At 43.6% G+C, this 25,993-nt stretch overlaps 1 protein-coding gene across 5 annotated transcripts in view; it reads left to right on the plus strand.

Annotated features, from left to right (window-relative positions):
- Nucleotides 1-3,694: 3,694 nt before the first annotated feature.
- The window catches only part of rnf157 (ring finger protein 157), a 38,501-nt gene continuing 16,202 nt past the window's right edge, over nt 3,695-25,993 (plus strand). For 3 of the 5 annotated variants that reach the window (XM_071393774.1, XM_071393776.1, XM_071393777.1), the window contains exons 1-11: nt 3,695-4,207; nt 7,102-7,220; nt 13,532-13,620; nt 13,879-14,028; nt 14,331-14,448; nt 14,600-14,710; nt 15,111-15,158; nt 15,371-15,442; nt 17,209-17,368; nt 17,598-17,710; nt 24,989-25,221. In XM_071393774.1, the coding sequence (XP_071249875.1) occupies nt 4,120-4,207; nt 7,102-7,220; nt 13,532-13,620; nt 13,879-14,028; nt 14,331-14,448; nt 14,600-14,710; nt 15,111-15,158; nt 15,371-15,442; nt 17,209-17,368; nt 17,598-17,710; nt 24,989-25,221 (1,301 nt within the window). In that variant the 5' untranslated portion in view covers nt 3,695-4,119. The remainder of the gene's footprint in view (nt 4,208-7,101; nt 7,221-13,531; nt 13,621-13,878; nt 14,029-14,330; nt 14,449-14,599; nt 14,711-15,110; nt 15,159-15,370; nt 15,443-17,208; nt 17,369-17,597; nt 17,711-24,988; nt 25,222-25,993) is intronic. The other 2 variants (XM_071393775.1, XM_071393778.1) reach the window with 2 other exon arrangements.

Raw genomic sequence — 25,993 nt, forward strand, 5'->3', positions numbered from 1 at the left:
CAGAAGATTCTTCAAACAAGTCCTTGGATGTGCTCGTTGTTACTGACCACTTTACCAAATTGGCTCATGCCTTCTTGTGTCCGAACCAGTCTGCTAAGTCAGTAGCTCATCAGTTGTGGAACAACTATTTCTGTGTCTACGGGATGCCTCGCCGTATACACTCAGACCAGGGAGCCAACTTCGAGAGCGCTTTAATAGCCGAACTGTTGAGTGTTGCAGGGGTTCAGAAGTCTCACACCACGCCGTACCATCCGATGGGGAACGGGTCCTGCGAAAGGATGAATAGGACGTTGGGAAACATGATCCGGGCCCTGCCAACGAGAGCAAAGCACAGATGGCCTCAGGCGCTGAAGTCCCTCACATTTGCGTACAATTGTACAATCCACGAGACCACAGGCTTTGCCCCTTTCCTGCTAATGTTTGGGAGGACGCCAAGACTGCCTGTTGACATAGTCTTTGGCTCTGTCATAGAGAACCCAGAAGTTGTCGACTATGACCAGTTTGTTCAGTCTTTGAGGAGAGATCTGAAAGAAGCCATGAATACAGCACAGGCATCTGCAGCAAAGCAGTTGAAGAGGCATGCTGACCTTTATGACAGAAGAGTCAGAGGAGCACCAGTGGAGATTGGGGATCGAGTGTTACTGGCTAACAAGGGGGAGCGGGGAAAGCGGAAGCTCGCTGACCGTTGGGAGGATACTGTCTACCTTGTCACTGGATTGAATGCTGACAGTCACACTTTTAAGATTCAGAACAGCTCCACTGGACGGGAGAAGACGGTACATCGCAACCTGATAATGCCAGTCAACTTCCTTCCTCTTCCCTATGCTGCTGTTGATGAGGGAACAGACATGTCTGGATTAACAGAGTCTGAGGGCATGAATGACAGCCTTGTGGTCTCAGCTGCCATGGACACTGCAGTGGATGATGATGCTGAGTACAGAACAAGAGTGTGGGTGTCAGAATTGCCTTCTGAAGGAACAGGTGACACAAGCCTGGAGGGTGATGTGCGATCCTTGGATGCTCGGGATATTCCACCTTTGGATTCTGTGGAAGATATACTGCAGCTGGAAGGTCTGCCTCGATCAGAGAGTCTTCAAGAATCTGACCGAGACCGTAACAGTGTAGTGAGTGAGCTAATTGACCAGTCTTCTTATGATATCCGTACTGACCTACCAAACTCGGACAATTCCTTAACTGATCAGTTACAGACGGACTGTGTTGACAGACCCACTGTTGCAACAGTACACAACACTGTTACCCCTTATGCAGTTGAAGGTAGTCGGGGTCGTATTAGGTCAAGGGCAGGAAGACTATTTAAACCAGTGTCAAGACTGATTGAGATTATGAATCAGCAGACAGTTAGCTCTTGAAGGTTAAATATGTGAATAGAGGGTCAATGGTATTGACATCTTTTATTTGTTTTGCTTTTACATCATTGTGACCATGATTAGAGGTTGCAAGCTGGTAATGTGACGGATATGATCAACTCTCTTATGGTAGTTTATTTTATTACTTGGATGTTTTAAAGTCACTGAGTGTACTTAACATGTAACAGGCATGTTTACCTATGAGGGCTAAGGGGATTGATCAACCGCTTTTCACTCTAATTCTCAAGGAGAATAGTCTAATGACTGGAATATTTAGTGACTGATTTAAAGCAGGGTCTGCATCCTTGATATACACAGCTTTACCTTTTAGTTTCTCTATTAGGTAGTATAAAAATATCTCAATTTTTTTTCTCTGGATTATTCTGTACATATGTTGAGTGTTTCTGTATCTGGTATGTTTGCACAGTGCTGTTTTGTATTTTTATTATTTTTCTTTGCAAGTGGAATTCAGTAGGGGGGAGTGTAACAGGGTTATATTGGTGATTCCCCTTGCCACTTTATTGTTAAGCCAATGGGTTTTTGGTTTTAGTTTTGTCTTGCCTTCACCTACTCAACATGGCATCTTATTGGCTGGTTTGCGTAGCTTGCTTACGAGGGAGGATGTTTCAGTTAGAATCGTCCCAGTGAACAAGCACCAAACCAGCGGTAAGTTGTTGGTTGCAAAGCACTGTACATCAAAAGTGATTTTTATACTCCCAAGTGATGATTTAAGTGTACAATTTATATAAATGTGTTTGTAAATGTTATTCGAACATCACACATAAGATGCAGTGTTTTTTGGAGAATATTGGTTGTGCATTTTGGTTGTAAAGAATTCCCGCCAGTACTAGCTAGCAACTTACTGTGTCTGGTGGGGGGGGGTTCATATATTTTGTACAGTGCGTGAGTGCAGAGTTGGATGGTGAGCCGTGCATTGCATGACGTGCAATTTTGTGCTGTTCCTATCAGGTACATTGTTAAAGATATTATATTGTATATTGTAATTGTATTATTTTGGTAACTATATGGCCCAGTGAACAAGCACCAAACCAGCGTGCGGGAGTGCAGAGTTGGATGGTGAGCCGTGCATTGCATGACGTGCAATTTTGTGCTGTTCCTATCAGAATAAATCTCCATGACTGGTGCTACACTTTGGAGTTCGTGTCGAGGATTGATTGTACACAACGCAAGAAGAGTACTGTTACACTGGCGGATGAAGAAGCTGGGGTGACTTTGGCGGAAAGAGGTGAACCAATCCTTCCCGGACATTTCCTTGGTGTCTCAGGTCTCAGGATACTTGAAGCGATAGTGTTGGGCAAGCTGATATGCACATTTCCTTACCTAAATAACAAACACAACATTTCCTTTAAAAAAAACAACATTTTAACCTTTTAAACATAATTTATTTTTAATTTTTATTGTGAGTATGCCCTTTTGGGCCATTTCTATTGTGTAAGACTACCTCTTTAAGTAAATATCTGCAGCCCTTAACAGATAGTCCTTCAGACTCCTCTCCTGCTCCTCACTAAATACTTTGTGGGCTCTGTAGGCTGGTATTCGGGCATTAGGACTATCCTTCAACCTCCTACAGTATCTTTAGAGTGTAACATGGCACACACCATGTACCTTTGCTGCACCCCTGACTGACTGGACTCCTACCAGCACTTCTGGGAAGCTCTTTCGTAGGTCTCTGGATGAAACCTCGCTCTGTCTGTTTTGACCCTATTTCTGGGCATGTCCTGTCAATATTCTGTCAAGAAAGAAGTGAAACACAAATGAAAACACATTCTAAGTTATCGCGGTGCAAAAGTAACGTTCTGTTACTTCCGTCTCACCCCTCTCTCCTGTAACTTCTCCTTGCAAGCATCCAAGACTAGCTAGCACAATACTTCAAACCTATGCTGTCATTAGGTCACTAGATGGGTTAAGAAAATAAAATATGTTTGGAAACGTAAAAAAAGAAACACAACTCTACAACTGAAAAAAACTTCTGGGTCATTCTTTTTACTTTACCTCGCTTAAAACAACCTTCAAATGTTGACGCAGCGTGCTGATATCTTGCAAGGAGGTCGTCTTCTGTATTAGGCACGTGCATGCCTTATTACAAAATTCTAGTTTCTTGTAATTTGAGAAAATGGGCGTGGTACTTTCATCCTGGCTCTTCCCTACAGTAGCTGTACTGTAAAATAAATTCGCTTAAACTGCCGAACTTTTTCTACGCCTAATTAGAGTTTTTTTTGGGGGGGGGGGGATATCAGGAATCTTCAATTATTTCTCTCATCTGTCAAGAGGGGGGCCACTAAAATGTTTTGCCTGCGATGTGAGGGACCATAGGGCCTCCAAAAGGCTAGGGCCGGCCCTGACAGTGATACATAGTGAGAGACCTCGTTTTCCCGAAACGCGCTGAATTGGAGCGAAGAATGCGTCACGAAGTGAATGGATAAATTGCTTTGCTATTAAAGGGATGCATACTACTGCTTTTCTGTCGGAAAACAAACCATCGATCAGTTTTGGCGACAGCACCAACCCCACTGGGCTTTGGATAAAGCAGACAAGAACAACAACTAATCCCAGAACGAGCACAACTAGGCTATAGCTGCCACCGGCAGGGAACCAAGGACATAAACCGAGATAAAAAAAGAAAGAAATGGCAACACGAACTGGATTAAATGAAAGGGGGTAGAGGGGTTTTAGAGAATAGCGAATGTTTTCTTGTTATGTTCGTTAATTTGAGCTTTTATTTTCTGTGGAAATGGGAGCTTTGACCAGCAGACAGAACGCAGGAGTGGAAGAGGTCGATATACCGTCCACCTCGGTGTACCGCTATCCACCTAAATCTGGTAGGTGCCTGTTCCCCATAGACGACAGTAGCCTAACAGGAGCGAACCTATTCAACCCACAGCATATTCCAGGACAGCCTATATCTGCCTTCTCGGTTTGGGAAAAAAGACGTAGGGATATATTATTAGGATATTATAAGGCCTATTTATTAATATTCGGATAATTATAGGCCTATGACTTATTTGTATTATCTATTATTTAAATATAATGATGAATCACAATCATTACATCAGAGGACAAGGTGTTCGATACCCCGTATGCCCTGCATCCTGTCCGCACCTATAGGCCTCAGTGCTAGGGTGGCTAAATGTGTATAGAAAACATCAGCAATAGAGCGTTCATGAAAAAACTGGTCTACCAGACATCGAGTGCCAATCATATAATTGTCGTGTTTGAAACACACATGGAAAAACACGAGGCCTATGTGATGTTGGTCGGGTCAGTATCAGCCTGACCACCAGCCTCCCAGCAGAATGACGCTGAAAAACATTATACCACATTCATTTTTTACAATTCCAATTAAAATAGGAAAAAGGAGCAAACTGAAGATTGCAGTGTGCAGGTGTAACAGTATAACTTTAAACCGTCCCCTCGCCCCGACCCGGGCGCGAACCAGGGACCCTCTGCACACATCAACAACAGTCACCCACGAAGCGTTGTTACTCATCGCTCCACAAAGGCCGCGGCCCTTGCAGAGCAAGGTGCAACACTACTTCTAGGTTTCAGAGCAAGTGACGTAACTGATTGAAACGCTAGTAGCGCGTACCCGCTAACTAGCTAGCCATTTCACATCCGTTACACAGGGGTGTAGTGCTGCTGCAGCGCACTCAAGCGTCGCTAAGACACTTCTCACAATGGTGCTCCATTAGGTCTAGATCAAACCTGAATCAATGTCTGTAAAGTCACAATGTTTTATTTGTATTCTACATAACATAACCGAATAGCATAGTATAACGTTACTGTTGAACCAAAAACACCACCTAATTTCTTATGAGATGTAGGTTGATTAGCCGAGTGAACAAACAAAAAATATGCGCCAAAATGTAAAGCTGCAATATGTAACTTTTTGAGTGACCCGACCAAATTCACATTAGAATGTGTTATATACATGTCATTCGCATTGAAGCAAATCTAAGAAGCTGATCTGTTTCATGTGCACTATTTTTATGCTTCTCGTTCTTAAGTTTTTGCATCTTTTACTTTTAGTTTTGTACACCAGCTTCAAACACCTGAAAATACAATATTTTTGGTTATGTAAAATATATTTCACAGCGGTTTAGATGGTACAATGATTCAGAAGGGGACGGGGGGTGCAACTCAATATGAAGAAGGTGTTCTTAATGTTTTGTACACTCAGTTGATAAAAACAAACGTACTATTGTGCCCCTCAGTGACTTGCTAAGAGGGGGAATTGCCCCAATGAAATCGCAGGATTTCATAGCATACATTTTAACAGCACAAGGTAAATGGACTGTACTGGGGCGCTCAATTGTGTCTCCCAATGAGTCTTTCGCTCCAGACGGCTTTCTTCCGCACATGAAACTAGATCTGCTCTTTCAGCTACAGATGGCGCTAAAGCAAAAAGCTCATTGTAATTACCTTGTAAATAAATCATCATAACAGTTATGGGAGTCTGGGACCTGATAAACTGGACATCTACATCCAACAAGAGTTGAATGACAGAGGGATACACAAGCTAGAACCTTCTCATCGTTGATCTGGTAGGACAAAAAACCATAACTGTGGCTGGCCAACTTGATTGTTTCTACTATGCCATGGTGTTCATCATGTTCTATTGTAGGTGATAGGGCGACGTGTTGTGTGGATTAAAACAGCATAAAACCGGGTGTATCACAAAGCATGATCAAATTAATTAGCGAGCTGCAGTAATTTTGAGAAACATTGAGAGGTAGTTTGGTACATTTTCTGGGTGAAATTAACTAGTTATCTACCTTTGATAAGCAGCAATTTCAAGTCTATCTAAACTAATATCGTTCTAACTCGGAAATATGAAGTTATTTCAGAATGAAAGTGAACTGGCTAGCGCATCATGCTTTGTGACATTATGTTAGCTATTCCCAGTAAGATAATGTGTTTTCATTTATTGCATCTGCATGCGTTCATGAGCTGGCTGCTCTTTCTAAATGGTAAATAGTATGTTCTAATCTGTTCAAAACAGTGCAGAAATGGTCATTCGGTTTATGACATCCAAAAGTGAAATATGAGTATTTATGCTGCTGTTCAAATGCACAGATTGCTTTATATATCTTCTAAAAGAAACTACTGGTAGTTCAAAAACTTGCCATCATATTTCTGTTCTGCTGCTTTCTTGACAACTTCATCCACCTCCACCCGCGCCATGGGTATTCAGCCAATCAGCGCCCGCCACTGGTTAGGCCTACACTATAGGCTGAGATCATTCAAGAAGATCTAAATCCATATTCCCACGAAACTGATGGAGATCAAATGATTGGTATGCAGATGCAGTTTAGACATTTCACCGGTTTTAGAATATGATTAATGATTATTCGCTATTGACAGATGTCTTTTTGAAATTAGCTAAGCCTAATTTTGTGTATGAGGGAATTAAAATAAATAATTGAGACAATATGTGTGGGCGTAGGCAGATGTTGCATTTGGAGGATGTATTATATGCATATTTTCTAAAATATGTGGTTAAGACATTTCTGATCTAAGATCAGTGGTTAGAGGCAATGTCTACTCAACCTATTCCCCGGAACCAAGGTTGGAACACCTGGACCTAGCTCAATGAGCTCCTGTAACTGTCCTCTGTTCATGTAAAAGGGGAGGAACAGAATTGGGCTTCTGTGTATATGAGGAGGTGGAATCTTTGGGATCAGGTTTGCTCAATTCCTCTTCCTGTTCCCCACAGGAAGTTATTTTGCTAGCCACTTCATCATGGGCGGGGAGAAGTTTGACTCCACCCACCCCGAGGGATACCTGTTCGGAGAGAACACCGACCTCAACTTTCTGGGAACCAGACCAGTGGTGGTACGGATTGTCACAGTACACTACACTACACTACACTTCACAGGACACTACACAGTATAGTACAATACACAGTACACTGCAGTACTCTACACTACACTACACTACACTACACTACACTACAGTACAGTACAGTACACTACACTACCTTCTAAGTCTCCAGCTACAATACCGTCTGTCTAATTCTTAAGACACGCTTGTGGATGATGACGATGACTATGATGATGATGATGATGATGATGAGGGCAGCTCAGCTTTGTCCTCAAGAGGGGGGAGTCTACATTATGACCTGGCTATGATGCTCAGAACAGTCTGAATTCCAGTTCTAGAGAGCACAGCACATACTAGAAGGGAAACATCCATTTGCTATATAAACTCACTCCACTGTGTGTCAAACACTCATAAGGGAATAGTTGTAATGGGTCCCGAATGGCACCTTGTTCACTATAGTGCACTACTTTTGACCAGAGCCCTATGGGCCCTGTTTAAAAGTATTGCACAATATAGAGAATAGGGTACCATTTGGGCGGCAGGTTTTGTTCCAAATACCTCCGATTGCAATTCTCATCATCTCTGCTGTATGGACAAGGGGAATACCATAGAATCCTGTGACTGGGGGTGTGGTATGGAGCGATTTCAGTGACAACAGGAATTGTATTTGAATTTCATCATTTTGAATTTGTATTAGGAAATTGAATTTAAATGTCATGTTTTTAAAATTGTAATGTACACATTTAATCATTGAATTTGTAAATTGAACTTGTATTTCATGAATTGAAGTGGAAATGAATGAATATTGCATTCATTTAAAAATTATATTTAAATTCAATTGAATATTCAAATTCATTTATATATATTTATATAGGCCTGTTCAATTTCATTATGGTAGATATTGCATTAATTGTCTGTGTATTAAGTTTACAAACTATAATTTCAAGTTTATCAAAGTTTCATATATTCAACTTCTCAGATGCATTCAGATTCAGTTTTCAAATTCAGTTCTTTAAATTCAGATATAAAACCAGAGACAACACCTGGTACTTTACCAGCCAGGAAAGGTAGAGGACAGCAGATAGAATCAAACGCTTCCTTTGGTAAACAGAAACTGATGGCCGTTTCTGAAGCCAATGTGGCATGTTGAATAAATGCTCTTCCAATGAATTTGGCTCTAGCATTTTAAATGTTTTGGCTATGAACTACTATGACCCCATTCCTGAAACCTAACACTCTCCGGAACATGGACACGCCTTCTGTTTCCCTCTATGATGATGGCAGGATGCGTTAGAAGGGAGTTTCACACAAAAACTACATTTGACCCCCATTAGAATATACACTGCTCAAAAAAATAAAGGGAACACATCCTAGATCTGAATGAATGAAATATTCTTATTAAATACTTTTTTCTTTACATAGTTGAATGTGCTGACAACAAAATCACACAAAAATGATCAATGTAAATCAAATTTATCAACCCATGGAGGTCTGGATTTGGAGTCACACTCAAAATTAAAGTGGAAAACCACACTACAGGCTGATCCAACTTTGATGTAATGTCCTTAAAACAAGTCAAAATGAGGCTCAGTAGTGTGTGTGGCCTCCACGTGCCTGTATGACCTCCCTACAACGCCTGGGCATGCTCCTGATGAGGTGGCGGATGGTCTCCTGAGGGATCTCTTCCCAGACCTGGACTAAAGCATCCGCCAACTCCTGGACAGTCTGTGGTGCAACGTGGCGTTGGTGGATGGAGCGAGACATGATGTCCCAGATGTGCTCAATTGGATTCAGGTCTGGGGAACGGGCGGGCCAGTCCATAGCATCAATGCCTTCCTCTTGCAGGAACTGCTGACACACTCCAGCCACATGAGGTCTAGCATTGTCTTGCATTAGGAGGAACCCAGGGCTAACCGCACCAGCATATGGTCTCACAAGGGGTCTGAGGATCTCATCTCGGTACCTAATGGCAGTCAGGCTACCTCTGGCGAGCACATGGAGGGCTGTGCGGCCCCCCAAAGAAATGCCACCCCACACCATGACTGACCCGCCGCCAAACCGGTCATGCTGGAGGATGTTGCAGGCAGCAGAACGTTCTCCACGGCGTCTCCAGACTCTGTCACGTCTGTCACGTGCTCAGTGTGAACCTGCTTTCATCTGTGAAGAGCACAGGGCGCCAGTGGCGAATTGGCCAATCTTGGTGTTCTCTGGCAAATGCCAAACGTCCTGCACGGTGTTGGGCTGTAAGCACAACCCCCACCTGTGGACATCGGGCCCTCATACCACCCTCATGGAGTCTGTTTCTGACCGTTTGAGCAGACACATGCACATTTGTGGCCTGCGGGAGGTCATTTTGCAGGGCTCTGGCAGTGCTCGTCCTGCTCCTCCTTGCACAAAGGCAGAGGTAGCGGTCCTGCTGCTGGGTTGTTGCCCTCCTACGGCCTCCTCCACGTCTCCTGATGTACTGGCCTGTCTCCTGGTAGCGCCTCCATGCTCTGGACACTACGCTGACAGACACAGCAAACCTTCTTGCCACAGCTCGCATTGATGTGCCATCCTGGATGAGCTGCACTACCTGAGCCACTTGTGTGGGTTGTAGACTCTGTCTCATGCTACCACTAGAGTGAAAGCACCGCCAGCATTCAAAAGTGACCAAAACATCAGCCAGGAAGCATAGGAACTGAGAAGTGGTCTGTGGTCACCACCTGCAGAACCACTCCTTTATTGGGGGTGTCTTGCTATTTCCTATAATTTCCACCTTTTGTCTATTCCATTTGCACAACAGCATGTGAAATTTATTGTCAATCAGTGTTGCTTCTTAAGTGGACAGTTTGATTTCACAGAAGTGTGATTGACTTGGAGTTACATTGTGTTGTTTAAGTGTTCCCTTCATTTTTTTGAGCAGTGTAGTTTAAATGCTCTGTCATAGCCCTTCTAAAGATAGCCTTTCCACTCCCTATTTAATTTTGATCTTGTGACTGACTGGGTTCAAACTAGGTTTCCTGTATCTCCCAAGATTGTGTTAGTACACTTAGCTAAAGCCTATAGGGAGGGATACGTTCAGGAAGTTCATGTAAAGGACGGCATGCTGCTTGCTTAACAAGTACCCTAACTAAGGACTTCTTCCTCGAAAACACCCTCCTGAATCATTCCAACCCATCCTACTATTAAAAAAGGCCTTCTTCAATTGCACAAGGGGCGACACTTCAGGCTGAGGAGTGAGTTTCACAGATCCCCATCTGCTACACTAATGCAAGTCTTCAAGATTCAGCAAGGTTACTCATCAAAAGAATGTGATTATGTGATCCATGTCTATGTGATGAGAACCTTGCCTTAGACCTGAAAATGTGTTAGTTTGTGTTACACAGTCTAGTTTTAAGCAGGGTGTCACGGCCGTTGAATGAAGAGGACCAAGGTGCAGCGTGGTGAGCGTACATATTACTTTATTTATATGACGCCAACAATAAACAATCCAAAAAACTGTGAAGCTATAGTGCCAACAACCACAGACGACAACCTCCCACAAAGACAGGTGGGAAAAAGGGCTTCCTAAGTACGGTTCTCAATCAGAGACAACGATAGACAGCTGTCCCTGATTGAGAAGCCTACCTGGCCAAAACATAGAAATACAAATAATAGAATGAAAGAACATAGAATACCCACCCCAGGAAAGGAAAAGGGCCGGTATGGGGAGCCTCAAGGTAAAGAATGGGCCGGTGTGTTAGAAATTCCAGGGCTGATTTATTGTAGATATTATAAGGTTAACATGTGACTGACTGGGTTAAGAATGTGTTAGCCTGTTGAGCTAAAACCCTAAACATTGGTCCTTTGACTTGGTTTCGTCACGCCCTGATCTGTTTCACATGTCCTTGTGATTGTCTCCACCCCCTCCAGGTGTCGCTTATTTTCCCCAGTGTATTTATCCCTGTGTTTCCTGTTCCTCTGTGCCAGTTCGTCTTGTATGTTTCTAAGTCAACGAGCGGTTTTTCCGTTCTCCTGCTTTTTGCGTTCTCCTTTTTCTAGTCCTCCCGGTTTTGACCCTTGCCTGATTCTGGACTTTGTACCTGCCTGCCTTGACCACAAGCCTGTCTGCCACTCTGTACCTCCTAGACTCTGATCTGGTTTTTGCCTGTCCACGACCATTCTCTTGCCTACCCCTTTGGATTAATAAACATTGTAAGACTCCAACCATCTGCCTCCTGTGTCTGCATTTGGGTCTCGCCTTGTTAGGTTTGGTCTCTTCAAGGAGGAGGTAAAAGGGGGGAGAAGTGTAACACAGGTAGTTCGGTAACCACATTCATGTGACGAGTAACTTGTCTGAAAAGACCTGAAAAGTTGCATTATCTGGTGCACAGGAGACCTGGGTTAGACACTCATTAGCCAAACTAACACGTATTCATGTCTCAGCCAAGGTTGCTCATCTCATAGCCTCGCGAGAGGCCTGATCCCGCAAGCTTACATGAATGGTTCACTACACGTGATAATCAGTCTGGTAATTACGAGGCTACTCATCACATGGACGGATCACCAAACCACCTCTGTTGCACTCTCATTAAATGGGGTGCACAGATCCTTCTGCTTCTGTCTGACACTGTAAGTGTTGTTGTGCAGTAGGCCTGATTTAGAACCCAGTCAGTTATATTGGTGCCGTGATCTTTGAGTAGGAGGTCAAAGGGGGGTGAAATGTAACCGAGGTGGTTCGATGAACCTTGCTGGAGATTTGAAGACTTCTGTTAGCTTCCTGAACTAATCCATATGGGCTAACATAGTGGGCTGACAGTCTTGTGACATGCAGAAGACCTGGTTCGAACCCAGTCAGTCACAAGATTAAATAGGGAGTGGAACGGCTATCCATAGAAGGGCTATGACAGGGCCATTCAACTATATTCTTATGAGGGGAACAGAAAGCACATCCATGCTCCAGAGGATCTTAGCTTTCAGGAGTGGGGTCATAATAGCTTACAGCCAAAGCGGTTCAAACTCTCTCTCTCTCTCTCTCATATCCTGCTATATGAGTCATACTGCCCTCTCTAAGCAGATGGCAATGCAGACCCACATCTCCCTACCCCACTTAGTACATTTCTCTCATCTGTCCCTGAGTTAACTGTGATCTACAGCATAGGTCTAGTCCCCCTGCACTAGATATGTATAGCCTATATTATGTGTGTCCGTGTGTGTGGCTGGACCTCGACAGCTGTTTCTATAAACACTCAGGCCTGATATATTGGGGATTTAAACAGCAGTTTACTGCTGTAATACAGTCATATTCAGACTGCAAAGAGAGAGGGAAGGGAGTGTTTATGTGTGTGTGTGCGCATGAATGCGTGTGTCTTCCCTGTACTGAAAAACAGCCTTGTCATTCCTACTCTACAGAATTTTCCTGGTGTGTGTGCGTTTTAATGAATGCCACAGTATTAAGTATAATAACACATCTGGGCCCAGCAGGAGCCTTTCCTGTTAACCACCCACAACTTTCTTCTTACACAGAGTCAGCAACAAAAACACGGTTTGTGCAAAGATTGTGTAAAGTACAGTAAAAAAAATGGTGTAAAGAAAATATATCTAATGTTTTAATTGGGTATGCAGATAGTGTGCAAGCTTTTGTTCCAGCACTAACAGCACAGTTGAAAAATATATGGCAAATAAAAATCCGAAATGGATGATGTTGGAAGATAGATGGGAGGGGTTGAGTGGAACTGAAGGGTGGGACTAATAACAGGAAAAACAATGTAGGGCATGCCGGATCTGTGAAATGTGTATAGGTGCGGAGCTTTTGTGAAATAGCACAGTTACAAGTGGAAATAAAATTGGATGGACAACAGAAATAGAGGAAGGACTAAGAACAAACAAGAGAGAACTATTGTAAAGTAGACTGTGTCTGTAAAATAGGTATAAGATGTATAAATTGAAGGTAAAAGCAGAAGTGTTTATTAGTTTACTCCAATTGGGGGAGCGGTGGTAGGGTTGCGGGGAATAATAATAAAGGTATATTCTTTAAAAAAGTATGTATGTCTATATAGGTATGTGTATGTATATATGTGTATATGTATGCATGCGTGTATGGATATATATATTTACCCAAAAAAATATGGGGGATTGGAAATGATGCAGACAATTACATTGGAAGCAACATTCTTTCCGCAATATTAAGCTGATCCACCCCTAAAAATAAATAAATAAATAAATTTAAAAAACATATAAATAAAAAAGAACACACCTGATTCAACTGATCAAGGGCTTGGTGATTAGTAAATCAGATCATGTGACTATTTTGTTGTTGATATTGTTGTTGATGTGACCTTTTGTGTTTGGTTCCTTTACAGTTCCCCTATGCAGCCCCGCCACCTCAGGAGCCAGTGAAGACGCTACGAAGCCTTATAAACATCCGTAAGGATACGCTGAGGCTTGTACGGTGAGTATCTCTCACAAAACACATAATTGATTTGTAGTTTATATCCCTTTTATTATTATTATTTCACTTATGCTTAGTCTGTGTTTTATTGCACTAGTCCAACATCTCCACTTATCCCCCCCAGAACCAAGTCGAGTAGCTGGCCGGAGGCTTTCGCAAGCTTTGGTTCTGGGTCCTGTGATTACTCCCTTTACTCTTACTATGCTAATTGTAACAGTGTGTAGATGATGCTAGCTGTGTTTCGGTGTGGTATGGCAGGTGTAGTGACGGCCTGAAGCTGCCAGGGGAGGAAGTGACAGGGAAAAGCAAAGCCTGTTACAGCATAGAGTTCACCTTCGATGCTGACACACAGGTGGCCATCACCATCTACTATCAAGCTATAGAGGAGTTCCACAACGGAGTGCCAATGTAAGTCTGTGTGTGTGTGTGCATGCTTGTGTGTTTATCTTTCTGCACTCTTAGAAAAAAGGCTTCCAAAGGGGTTCTTCCTCTGTCCCCATAGGAGAACCCTTTTTGGTTCCAGGTAGAACCCTTTTGGGTAACAGAACAGGTTATACTTGGAACCCAAAAGTGTTCTACCTGGAACCATACGCGTTCTACCTGCATCCAAAAAGGGTTCTTCAAACGGTTCTTTGATGGGGACAGCTGAAGAACACTTTACGGTTCTAGATATCATCTTCTTTTTCTAAGAGTGTGTATCTCTCCTATAGTTACCTTCCCCAGGACAGCTCTCTCCAGTCAGAAATGGTGCACTTTAAGAGAGGAGTCTGTCAGCAGTTCTGTCTGTCCTCGCACTCCGTCAACCTGTCAGATTGGGCCGATGAGGAGGTATGGGCTGTGTGTGTGTGAGCGTGTGAGTGTGTGTTTATTCATATTAGTAGGAAGTAAGTGTGTGTTTCAGTGTATAACCTATCTTTATCTCCCTCTTTTCTCTCTCTTCCTCCACCCTCTCTCTCTCTCTCTCCCTCCATCTTACTAGTTGCTGTTTGACATGGATAAGGATGTGTTTCCCATGGTCATTCAAGCGACAGTAGACGAGGGGGAAGATCACATGGGTCACTCCCATGTCCTCCTGGCCACCTTTGAAAAGGTATGGAGCTTGGAGTTGGATGTGCTGTAGTATTGTAAGTCAAGTGTTCAATTAATTTAAAGTTTGTCTATTATGTTTTGAGATGCAGTTGACTCTGGATTTAAAAGCATCCCACTGGGCACAAACTGGTTGAATGAACGTTGTTTCCACATTATTTCAACACATAAATAAACTGAGTGGAGTCATCAATGTAAAGGAATTTGGGGAATGTTTGTCTTTTTTTCATTCAACTTTTAAAACCCAGTGACGTGGTAAAATTTTATGTTGATTTCACGTTGAATTCATGTTAGTTGACAACCCAATAAAATGTCAATCAAAACTAGACGTTGAACTGATGTCTTTGTCCAGTGGGACTGGATTGGTATAAGCATTGGCTAAGTATCTACTGTTTGTTCCACAGCACATGGATGGAAGCTACTGTGTCAAACCTCTGAAGCAGAAACAAGTGGTGAGTTTGTTTCCACCAAGTTCTCATCTTCTCTCTCTCTCCTCCTGCTCTCATCTCACTCTGAACTGTACCTTACCACCCCTTTTTCCTGCCTTGCTTACCTCTTTCCCCTCTCTCTTCCAATCTCTCGCTCCCCCTTTCACTATCATTCCTGGTATGTTTTATACTGAAACCTTCTCTCTCATCCCCAACATGTTTCCTGTCCTCTCCAGGTAGATGGAGTGAGTTACCTTCTTCAGGAGATCTACGGCATCGAGAACAAGTACAATAGCCAAGAATCAAAGGTACACAGCTGAGAATTTGATTGTTTAGGGACTACACTGTAAAGGGGTTCCTGTGAATTTGACAGTAGCTTACAGACAGCTCAGTGGCAAGTAAAATGATGTATGTCATATTACAGTTTACCTACTGTAATATAAATAGGGTATCAAAGCACAGTACAATACTGTAAAATTGACCTTATCTTACTGTAAAAAAAGTACATCGGAATAAATGAATGAATGAACGGAGGGGAGGAGTTTGCTTTTCACAGTATTTTACTGTAATTACAAGGGATTGGTGCAAGCAGGTTGGATGCTAGGTGAAGTGTTTACACATTACAGCAGGTTTATTCATGAATATTTGGTGTTTATATCACTTGCACTTCTAGAGGCCTTCACAAAGGCTTCCAAACTGGTAGTGACTACAGGGCAAAACAGACCAAAAGCACATGGCAAAATGCTCAACCATTTAAGGTTTAAGACTTGTTGCCACTCCAATTTTTCCCCTATACCAGTGGTTCCTAAACTGTTGGGCGTGCCCCCTAGGAGGGGGCGAGGGGGCGGCAGGGGGATTCGGGGGTGCATCATACTCATGAGTAGTGCATCATCAGTTTTCCTCTTATCATGTCAGTCATTGCATATCTTAGAGAGCTATTTATAACTTGTCAGAAATGTTCCGATCAACTAGCCTATGTCAGCTAAAAAAATGTAGCTAGTTTTTGTAGGCCATAGATTTTGTAGTAATGTTCCTGTCATTCAAATATCACATTAGACATGGAAAAATGTATAGCATTATAAGAAAATTTGCTTTAAAACAGCAAAAATAAGCTTTAACCCTTTCTTCCCACCAACAAGAGGGATGTGAACAGCTTGAGTCATGAACAGTGCTTGTGCCCATAGAAATAGACTTGGCACCCACCAGCACAGGGGGGCGCGATGTTCCCCAGTGCTGGAAGGGGGGCCTGAGTGAAAAAGTTTGGGAACTATATCATGTATCCACTAGTGGTCAAAAGATTTTTGTCATTCCAAAGATATGGTACAGTAATGTCTTCTGTGGGGTAGAATTAGAGTACCAATCGAAATACAGCAATTCCACAACATTTTCCCACAATGCACCATCATTTACAGTATGCTGCACTAAAACGTTTCAGAGTATTTTACTGTTGATTATACCCAAAATTACCGTATAATTTACAGTTTTATGTTACAGTGTAGTGACCACAACACTTTTTGTTAAAAAACTTTCCAAATCACTCTCTGTAGAATTGGTTAGAGTATTCATGAGTTGCATGTTTCGTCACAATATTGTTTTGAACATTCGTTTTGGACTGATGCCCGACTGAGCATTCTACTCAATGCATTGTCAATTAGCGCTGAAGAATATTTCATCGAAAGTGCATTATAGTGGCTTGGAAATACAATGACATTCAAAGGAAGGCAAATAACTAGTAGGAAAACCTCTTCTCATCATTTTGATGTCTCCAGATTGACTTTATATGCAGTATAACATTAGCTAGCTAGCTAAGATTGAGCTGAGGCCACCGGATTTTAGCTAGCTAACGTTAGCATTGCTAGCTATTTTTGACAAACTTTGCTAGCTAATGACATTTCCATCTGGCTATTTTATGACATGATAATGCTGGCAAAGTTGTTTCCTATGAATATGCAAAGGAATTTAATTATTTTTACAATATTGCTTGCTCAAGCTACCATACTGCTCTGTGAATGTAAATGATGTATTGATGTATTGATTGATTTATGTATTGATTCATTGATTATGTTGGCCCCAGGTTGTGGATGATGAGATCAGTGATAACAGTGCGGAGTGTGTGGTGTGTCTGTCGGACGTCCGCGACACACTCATCCTGCCCTGCAGACACCTGTGTCTCTGCAATGCCTGCGCCGACACACTCCGCTACCAGGCCAACTGTTGCCCCATCTGCAGACTGCGTGAGTCTATGTTTATGATGCTACATAAGACCTTTGTAAGCCATATGTTGGCATTCCTAATACCTTCATAGCAATACTTAATAGATGCTTAGGACCTTCATAGCAATACCTACAGTAATACATGCTCAGTTATCAGGCTAACTGCTGCCCTATCTGCAGACTGTGTGAGTCTATAATGCTGCATAAGACCTTCACATCAATACTTAAGCATGTTATAATGGGTCTTCAGCGTTCCGGGCACTGCTGCAGATCCGAGCAATGAGGAAGAAGCTGAGTCCTCTCTCTCCTGCCAGATTTAACCCCGTCATCACCTCCCAGACCTCTGACTCAGAGGAACACTCGGTAATATGTACACATACACACACTTAAAAAAATATATATATATACATACAGTAACATCCAAAAGTTTGGACACAACTACTCATTCAAGCGTTTTTCTTTATTTTTACTATTTTCTACATTGTAGAATAATAGTGAAGACATCACAACTATGAAATAACACATATGGAATCATGTAATAACCAGAAAAGTGTTAAACAAATCAAAATATATTTTAGATTTGAGATTTTTCAAAGTAGCCACCCTTTGCCTTGATGACAGCTTCGCACACTCTTGGCATTCTCTCAACCATCTTCACTCAACCAGCTTCACCTGGAATGCTTTTCCAACAGTCTTGAAGGAGTTCCCACATATGCTGAGCACTTGTTGGCTGCTTTTTCTTCACTCTGCAGTCCAACTCATCCCAAACCATCTCAATTGGGTTGTGTAAGGAAAGACGCTGGGAGACGAGAAGCAAGTACAGGGAGTGAACATTTAATAAATAACGAGCATGAAACAAAACACGGACAGGGAAAACAAAACAACCTTAATGCTGACATGGGGAACAAACTGAGGAGCAGACAGATATAGAGGGGGCAATCAACAAAGTGAAGAAGTCCAGGTGTCACGTTGGTATGAAGAGATTCGGGAGACAGGCACAGGAATACGTAATATTTTATTTTAATTAAGCCCAAAGTACGGTGTGCTGTGTAAAGCCACGGGGACGAATACCATACAAACACGTAAAAAAACACAGGGTAGAAACCCAAAACAAAAGAGCGAGGAGTACCTCGAATAAATAACACATGCGCACAATGATTAACACACGGGACGAGACCCGTAATCATCTGCACAATCCGCAAAAAAGCCAAAACACACAGCACAGGTACTCACAGGCACCAACGGACATAGTAACAATAAACAACAGCCCAATGGAAACCAAAGGGCACATATATACAAATACAATCAGTGGAAATAGGGGACAGGTGTGCGTAATGAAAGTTACGGAGGGATCCGTGACACCAGGTGAGTCCAATGAAGCGATGATGCGCATAATGATGGTGACAGGTGTGCGTAATGATGGGCAGCCTGGCGCCCTTGAGCACCAGAGAGGGGGAGCGGGAGCAGGCGTGACAGTACCCCCCCCCCCCCCCCCCCCTCTAGGGGCGCCACCCGGCGTCCCACTTGGGCGGGCCTAACGGCCCGGCCGAGGCGTGGGAGCCCGACGAGTCGGCTGAGGCGTGGGAGCCCGACGAGTCGGCTGAGGCGTGATGCGGGATGGGAGCTTGCCGAGCCCGCTGAGGCGTGGGAGCCTGAAGGGGTGGCTGAGGGGTGGGATCCTGACGAGTCGGCTGCACCCCCGGTTCCTTCGGCAGCGGCACCCGGACCAGACGTCACCAACCAAAACAAAAAACAAAACAAACTCCCTGATGCTTCCAACATTGGTGTCAGCATTTTGTAAGGACAGATGCTGGGAGACAAAAGTAAGTAAAGGGAGTGAACATTTAATAAATAATAGACATGAAACAAAACACAGACAGCGTCTGGACAGGGAAAACAAAACAACATTAATGCTGACACAGGGAACAAACTGAGAAGCAGACATATGTAGAGGAGGCAATCAACAAAGTGAAGGAGTCCAGGTGAGTCCAATGAAGTGCTGATGCGCATAATGATGGTGACAGGTGTGCGTAATGATGGGCAGCCTGGCCCCCTCGAGCGCCAGAGAGGGGGAGCAGTAGCAGGCGTGACAGGTTGAGGTCGGGTGGCTGTGGAGGCCAGGTCATTTGATGCAGCACTCCATCACTCTCCTTCTTGGTCAAATAGCCCTTACACAGCCTGGGGGTGTGTTGGGTCATTGTCCTGTTGAGAAACAAATGATAGTCCCATTAAGCGCAAACCAGCCATGCTGGTTAAGTGTGCCTTGTATTCAAAATAAATCACTGACAGTGTCAGAATCAAAAATCAAAAATGTGTACTCATCATACCAAAGGTCAAATTTCCACCTGTCTAATGTCCATTGCTCGTGTTTCTTGGCCCAAGCAAGTCTCTTCGTCTTATTGGTGTGCTCTGGTAGTGGTTTCTCTGCTGCAATTCGACCATGAAGGCCTGATTCACGCAGGCTCCTCTGAACAGTTGATTTTGAGTTGTGTCTGTTACTTGAACTCTGTGAAGCATTTATTTGGGCTGCAATCTGAGGTGCAGTTAACTCTAATAAATGTATCCTCTGCAGCAGAGGTAACTCTGGATCTTCCTTTCCTGTGGCGGTCCTCATGAGAGTCAGTTTCATCATAGCGCTTGATTGTTTTTGCGACTGCACTTTCAAAGGTCTTGACATTTTCAGCATTGACTGACCTTCATGTTTTAAAGTAACAATGTATTGTCATTTCTCTTTGCTTATTTGAGCTGTTCTTAACATACTATGGACTTGGTCTTTTACCAAATAGTGCTATCTTCTGTATACCACCCCTACCTTGTCACAACACAACTGATTGGCTCAAATGCATTAAGAAGGAAAGAAATTCCACAAATTAACTTTTATCAATGCACACCTGTTAATTGAAATGCATTCCAGGTGACTATCTCATGAAGCTGGTTGAGAGAATGCCAAGAGTGTGCAAAGCTGTCATCAAGGCAAAGGGTGGCTACAAAATTTGTTTAACACTTTTTTGGTTAGTACATGATTCCATATGTGTTATTTCATAGTTTTGATGTATTCGCTATTCTACAATGTAGAAAATAGTAAAAATAAAGAAAAACCCTTGAATGAGTAGGTGTGTCCAAACTTTTGACTGGTCTGTATACTGTTGAAGTCGTAAGTTTACATACACCTTAGCCAAATACATTTAAACTCAGTTTTTTGCAATTCCTGACATTTAATCCTAGTAAACATTCCCTGTCTTAGGTCAGTTAGGATCATCACTTTATTTTAAGAATGTGAAATGTTAGAATAATAGTAGAGAGAATGATTTATTTCAGCTTTTATTTCTTTCATCACATTCCCAGTGGGTCAGAAGTTTAACATGGGTCAAACGTTTCGGATATCCTTCCACAAGCTTCCCACAATAAGTTGGGTGAATTTTGGCCCATTCATCCTGACAGAGCTGGTGTAACTGAGTCAGGTTTGTAGGCCTCCTTGCTCGCACACACTTTTTCAGTTCTGCCCACAAATGTTCTATTGGATTGAGGTCAGGGCTTTGTGATGGCCACTCCAATACCTTGACTTTGTTGTCCTTAAGCCCTTTTGCCACAACTTTGGAAGTATGCTTGGGGTCATTGTCCATTTGGAAGACCCATTTGCGACCAAGCTTTAACTTCCTGACTGATGTCTTGAGATGTTGCTTCAATATATCCACATAATTTTCCTACCTCATGATGCCATCTGTTTTGTGAAGTGGACCAGTCCCTCCTGCAGCAAAGCACCCCCACAACATGATGCTGCCACCCCCGTGCTTCACAGTTGGGATGCTGTTCTTTGGCTTGCAAGCCTCCCCCTTTTTCCTCCAAACGTAACAATGGTCATTATGGCCAAACAGTTCTATTTTTGTTTCATCAGACCAGAGGACATTTCTCCAAAAAGTCACCATGTGCAGTTGCGAACCGTAGTCTGGCTTTTTTTATGGCAGTTTTGGAGCAGTGGCTTCTTCCTTGCTGAGCGGCCTTTCAGGTTGTGTCAATATAGGACTCGTTTTACTGTGGATATAGATACTTTTGTACCTGTTTCCTCCAGCATCTTGACAAGGTCCTTTGCTGTTGTTCTGGGATTGATTTGCACTTTTTGCACCAAAGTGCGTTTATCTCTAGGAGACAGAACGCGCCTCCTTCCTGAGCGGTATGACGTCTGTGTGGTCCCATGGTGTTTATACTTTGGTACTATTGTTTGTACAGATGAGCGTGGTACCTTCAGGCATTTAGAAATTGCTCCGAAGGATGAACCAGACTTGTGGAGGTCTACAATTTCTTTTCTGGAGTCTTGGCTGATTTCTTTTGATTTTCCCATGATGTCAAGCAAAGAGGCACTGAGTTTGAAGGTAGGCCTTGAAATACATCCAGCGGTACACCTCCAATTGACTCAACTTATGTCAATTAGCCTATCAGAATTTTCTAAAGCCATGACAGAATATTCTGGAATTTTCCAAGCTGTTTAAAGGCACAGTCAACTTAGTGTATGTAAACTTCTGACCCACTGGAATTGTGACACAGTGAAGTATAAGTGAAATAATCTGTCTCTAAACAATTGTTGGAAAAATGGCTTGTGTCATGCACAAAGTAGATGTCCTAACCGACTTACCAAAACTATAGTTTGATAACAAGAAATTTGTGGAGTGCTTGAAAAATTAGGTTTAATGACTCAAATCAAATCAAATTTTATTCGTCACATACACATGGTTAGCAGATGTTAATGCGAGTGTAGCGAAATGCTTGTGCTTCTAGTTCCGACCATGCAGTAATATCTAACAAGTAATCTAACAATTTCACAATAACTACCTTTTACACACAAGTGTAAAGGAATGAATAAGAATATGTGCATATAAATATATGGATGAGCGATGGCCGTATGGCATAGGCAAGATGCAGTAGATGGTAGAGTGCAGTATATACATATGGGATGAGTGTCACGAATACCACCGAAGGTGGCTCCCCTTCCTGTTTGGGTGGCGCTCGGCGGTCGTCGTCGCCGGTCTACTAGCTGCCACCGATCCCTTTTTCCTTTTCGTTTGTTCTTGTCTAATTGTTTTCACCTGTTCCTTGTTGGGGTTTTGGGATGGGTGTTATTTAAGTTCGTTTAGCCCGCTGGTGTTTGTGCGGGCTTGTTGTTATTTTACGTTAGTGGTGTTTGTGTTCTTTTGGGTTTTCGCTGTCCGGTATTTTGGTAACTATGGTTTTGGGTTTGTTGCGCCTGTGTTTTGGGCTTCACCCATGTTTGTAACTGGTTACTGTGCTAAAGGACATTAAAGCGTTTTTCCCGTCAACCTTCTGCTCTCTGCGTCTGACTCCACACCCATCACTCTCCAGACGTTACAATGAGTAATGTAGGGTATGTAACCATTATATAAAGGGGCATTGTTTAAAGTGACTAGTGATACATTTATTACATGTGGACTTCACGACGCCAGGTCAGCGGAGTCAATCACCACCTTCCGGAGACACCTGAAACCCCACCTCTTTAAGGAATATCTAGGATAGGATAAAGTAATCCTTCTAACCCCCCCCCCTTTAAAAGAGTTAGATGCACTATTGTAAAGTGGTTGTTCCACTGGATATCATAAGGTGAATGCACCAATTTGTAAGTCGCTCTGGATAAGAGCGTCTGCTAAATGACTTAAATGTAAATGTTAAATGTACATCCAATTTTGTATTATTAAAGTGGCTAGAGATTTGAGTCAGTATGTTGGCAGCAGTCACTCAATGTTAGTGATGGCTGTTTAACATTCTGATGGCCTTGAGATAGAAGCTGTTTTTCAGTCTCTTGGTGCCAGCTTTGATGCACCTGTACTGACCTCACCTTCTGGATGATAGCGGGGTGAACAGGCAGTGGCTCGGGTGGTTGTTGTCCTTGATGATCTTTTTGGCCTTCCTGTGACATTGGGTGGTGTAGGTGTCCTGGAGGGCAGGTAGTTTGCCCCCGGTGATGCGTTGTGCAGACCTCACTACCCTCTGGAGATCCTTATTGTTGTGGGCGGAAAAGTTGCCGTACCAGGCAGTGATACAGCCCGTCAGGATGCTCTCGATTGTGCATCTGTAAAAGTTTGTGAGTGTTTTTGGTGACAAGCCAAATTTCATCAGCCTCCTGAGGTTGAAGAGGCGTTGTTGCGCTTTCTTCACCACGCTGTCTGTGTGGGTGGACCATTTCAGTTTGTCCGTGATGTGTACACCGAGGAGCTTAAAACTTTCCACCTTCTCCACTACTGTCCCGTCGATGTGGATAGTGGGGTGCTCCCTCTGCTGTTTCCTGAAGTCCACAATCATCTCCTTTGTTTTGTTGACGTTGAGTGTGAGGTTATTTTCTTGACACCACACTCCGAGGGCCCTCACATCCTCCTTGTAGGCCGTCTCGTCAAAGTTGGTAATCAAGCCTACCACTGTAGTGTCGTCTGCAAACTTGACGATTGAGTTGGAGGCGTGCATGGCCACGCAGTCATGGGTGAACAGGGAGTACAGGAGATGGCTGAGAACGCACCCTTGTGGGGCCCCAGTGTTGAGGATCAGCGGGGTGGAGATGTTGTTTCCTACCCTCACCACCTGGGGGCGTCCCGTCAAAGTCCAGGACCCAGTTGCACAGGGCGAGGTCGAGACCCAGGGTCTTGAGCTTAATGACGAGTTTGGAGGGTAATTAAATGCTGAGCTGTAGTCGATGAACAGCATTCTTACATAGGTATTCCTCTTGTCCAGATGGGTTAGGGCAGTGTGATTGCGATTGTGTCATCTGTGGACCTATTGTGGCGGTAAGAAAATTGGAGTGGGTCTAGGGTGTCAGGTAGGGTGGAGGTGATATGATCCTTGACTAGTCTCTCAAAGAACTTCATGATGACAGAAGTGAGTGCTACGGGGCGATAGTCGTTTAGCTCAGTTACCTTGGCTTTCTTGGGAACAGGAACAATGGTAGCCATCTTGAAAAATGTGGGAACAGCAGACTGGGATAGGGATTGATTGAATATGTCCGTAAACACACCAGCCAGCTGGTCTGCGCATGCTCTGAGGATGCGGCTAGGGATACCGTCTGGGCTGGCAGCCTTGCGAGGGTTAATACCTTTAAATGTTTTACTCACATTGGCTGCGGTGAAGGAGAGCCCGCAGGTTTTGGTAGCAGGCCGTGTCGGTGGCACTGTATTGTCCTCAAAGCGAGCATTGTCCTCAGTGAGCAAAGAAGTTGTTTAGTTTTTCTGGGAGCAAGACATGGTTAGCTCTCCAACCTTAGTGTATGTAAACCTCCAACTTCAACTGTATATACAGCTGTAGGCATGGTGATTTGAGCTATCTGATTGGCCAGGGCAGTAGGCACACTCGATTTAGCCACAGATCTCCCGGTCCACAGGGTAGGTGGAGTTCGTCTTTTCAGACAGATGAAATGGTTCAAAATGGGAACACTTTGCCTACCCGGTGTGCAGGGCTTCTGAATGAAGTGCACCTTCCCGCCAACAGAGCAACATGAAAAAATGTAATCGTTTGGTGATCGACTTGTCGCGATCGACCAGTTAGTGACCGCTGGCGTATAGCAACATAACAGCTCATCTCTTTTTTTTGTTCTTTCTACCTTTGTCACATCCTTCCTCTCTCTCCTTTCCCCCCACCCTTCCCCAGGTGTCGGATCACATTCCCCCAGGGTATGAGGTCGTGTCCCTCCTGGAGGCTCTGAACGGGCCCCTGAGCGTGTCTCCCTTTGCCCCCCCTCTGCAGGACCTCTCTGGGGGCCACATCTCGGGGACCCTGCCCCCCTACAGCAGTGAGACCCACCCCGCCCCGGCACACTCCATGTCCCTCCTGGACCACTCCAACTCAAGCCAGGGACTCAAACTGAAGAAGAGCGGCTCCAAGTAAGTGGAGCAAACACCTGGAGACATAGGTTGTGTCCCAAATGGCACCATATTCCCTATAAAGTGCACTAGTTTTGACCTGAGGTCTGTTCAAAAGTTGTGCACTACATGGGGAGTAGGGTGCCATTTGGGATGCAGACACATACAAACATACTGTACATTTGAATAGGAATTCATTTCCTATGACTTTTAAAGGTTTAGCTAATAGAAAATACACTATATATTCAAAAGTATGTGGACACCCCTTCAAAATTAGAGGATTTGGCTATTTTAGCCACACCCATTAATGACAGGTGTATAAAATCGAGCACACATTCAAGCAATCTCCATAGACAAACATTGGCAGTAGAATGGCCTTACTGAAGAGCTCAGTGACTTTCAACGTGGCACCTTCATAGGATGCCATCTTTCCAACAAGTCAGTTCGACAAATTTCTGCCCAGCTAGAGCTGCCCTGGTGACCTATAAGTGCTGTTATTGTGAATTGGAAATGTCTATGAGCAACAATGGCTCAGCCGTGAAGTGGTAGGCCACACAAGCTCACAGAATGGGACCGCAGAGTGCTGAAAAAATTCTCTGTCCTCAGTTGCAACACTCACTACCAAGTTCCAAACTGCCTCTGGAAGAAACGTCAGCCCAAGAACTGTTCATCGGGAGCTTCATGAAATGGGTTTCCAAGGCTGAACAGCCGCACACAAGCCTAAGATCACCAGGCGCAATGACAAGCGTCGGCTGGAGTGGTTGTAAAGCTTGCCGCCATTGGACGCCTTCAC

This window comes from Salvelinus alpinus, chromosome 3, assembly GCF_045679555.1.
Source record: "Salvelinus alpinus chromosome 3, SLU_Salpinus.1, whole genome shotgun sequence".
Lineage (NCBI taxonomy): Eukaryota > Metazoa > Chordata > Actinopteri > Salmoniformes > Salmonidae > Salvelinus > Salvelinus alpinus.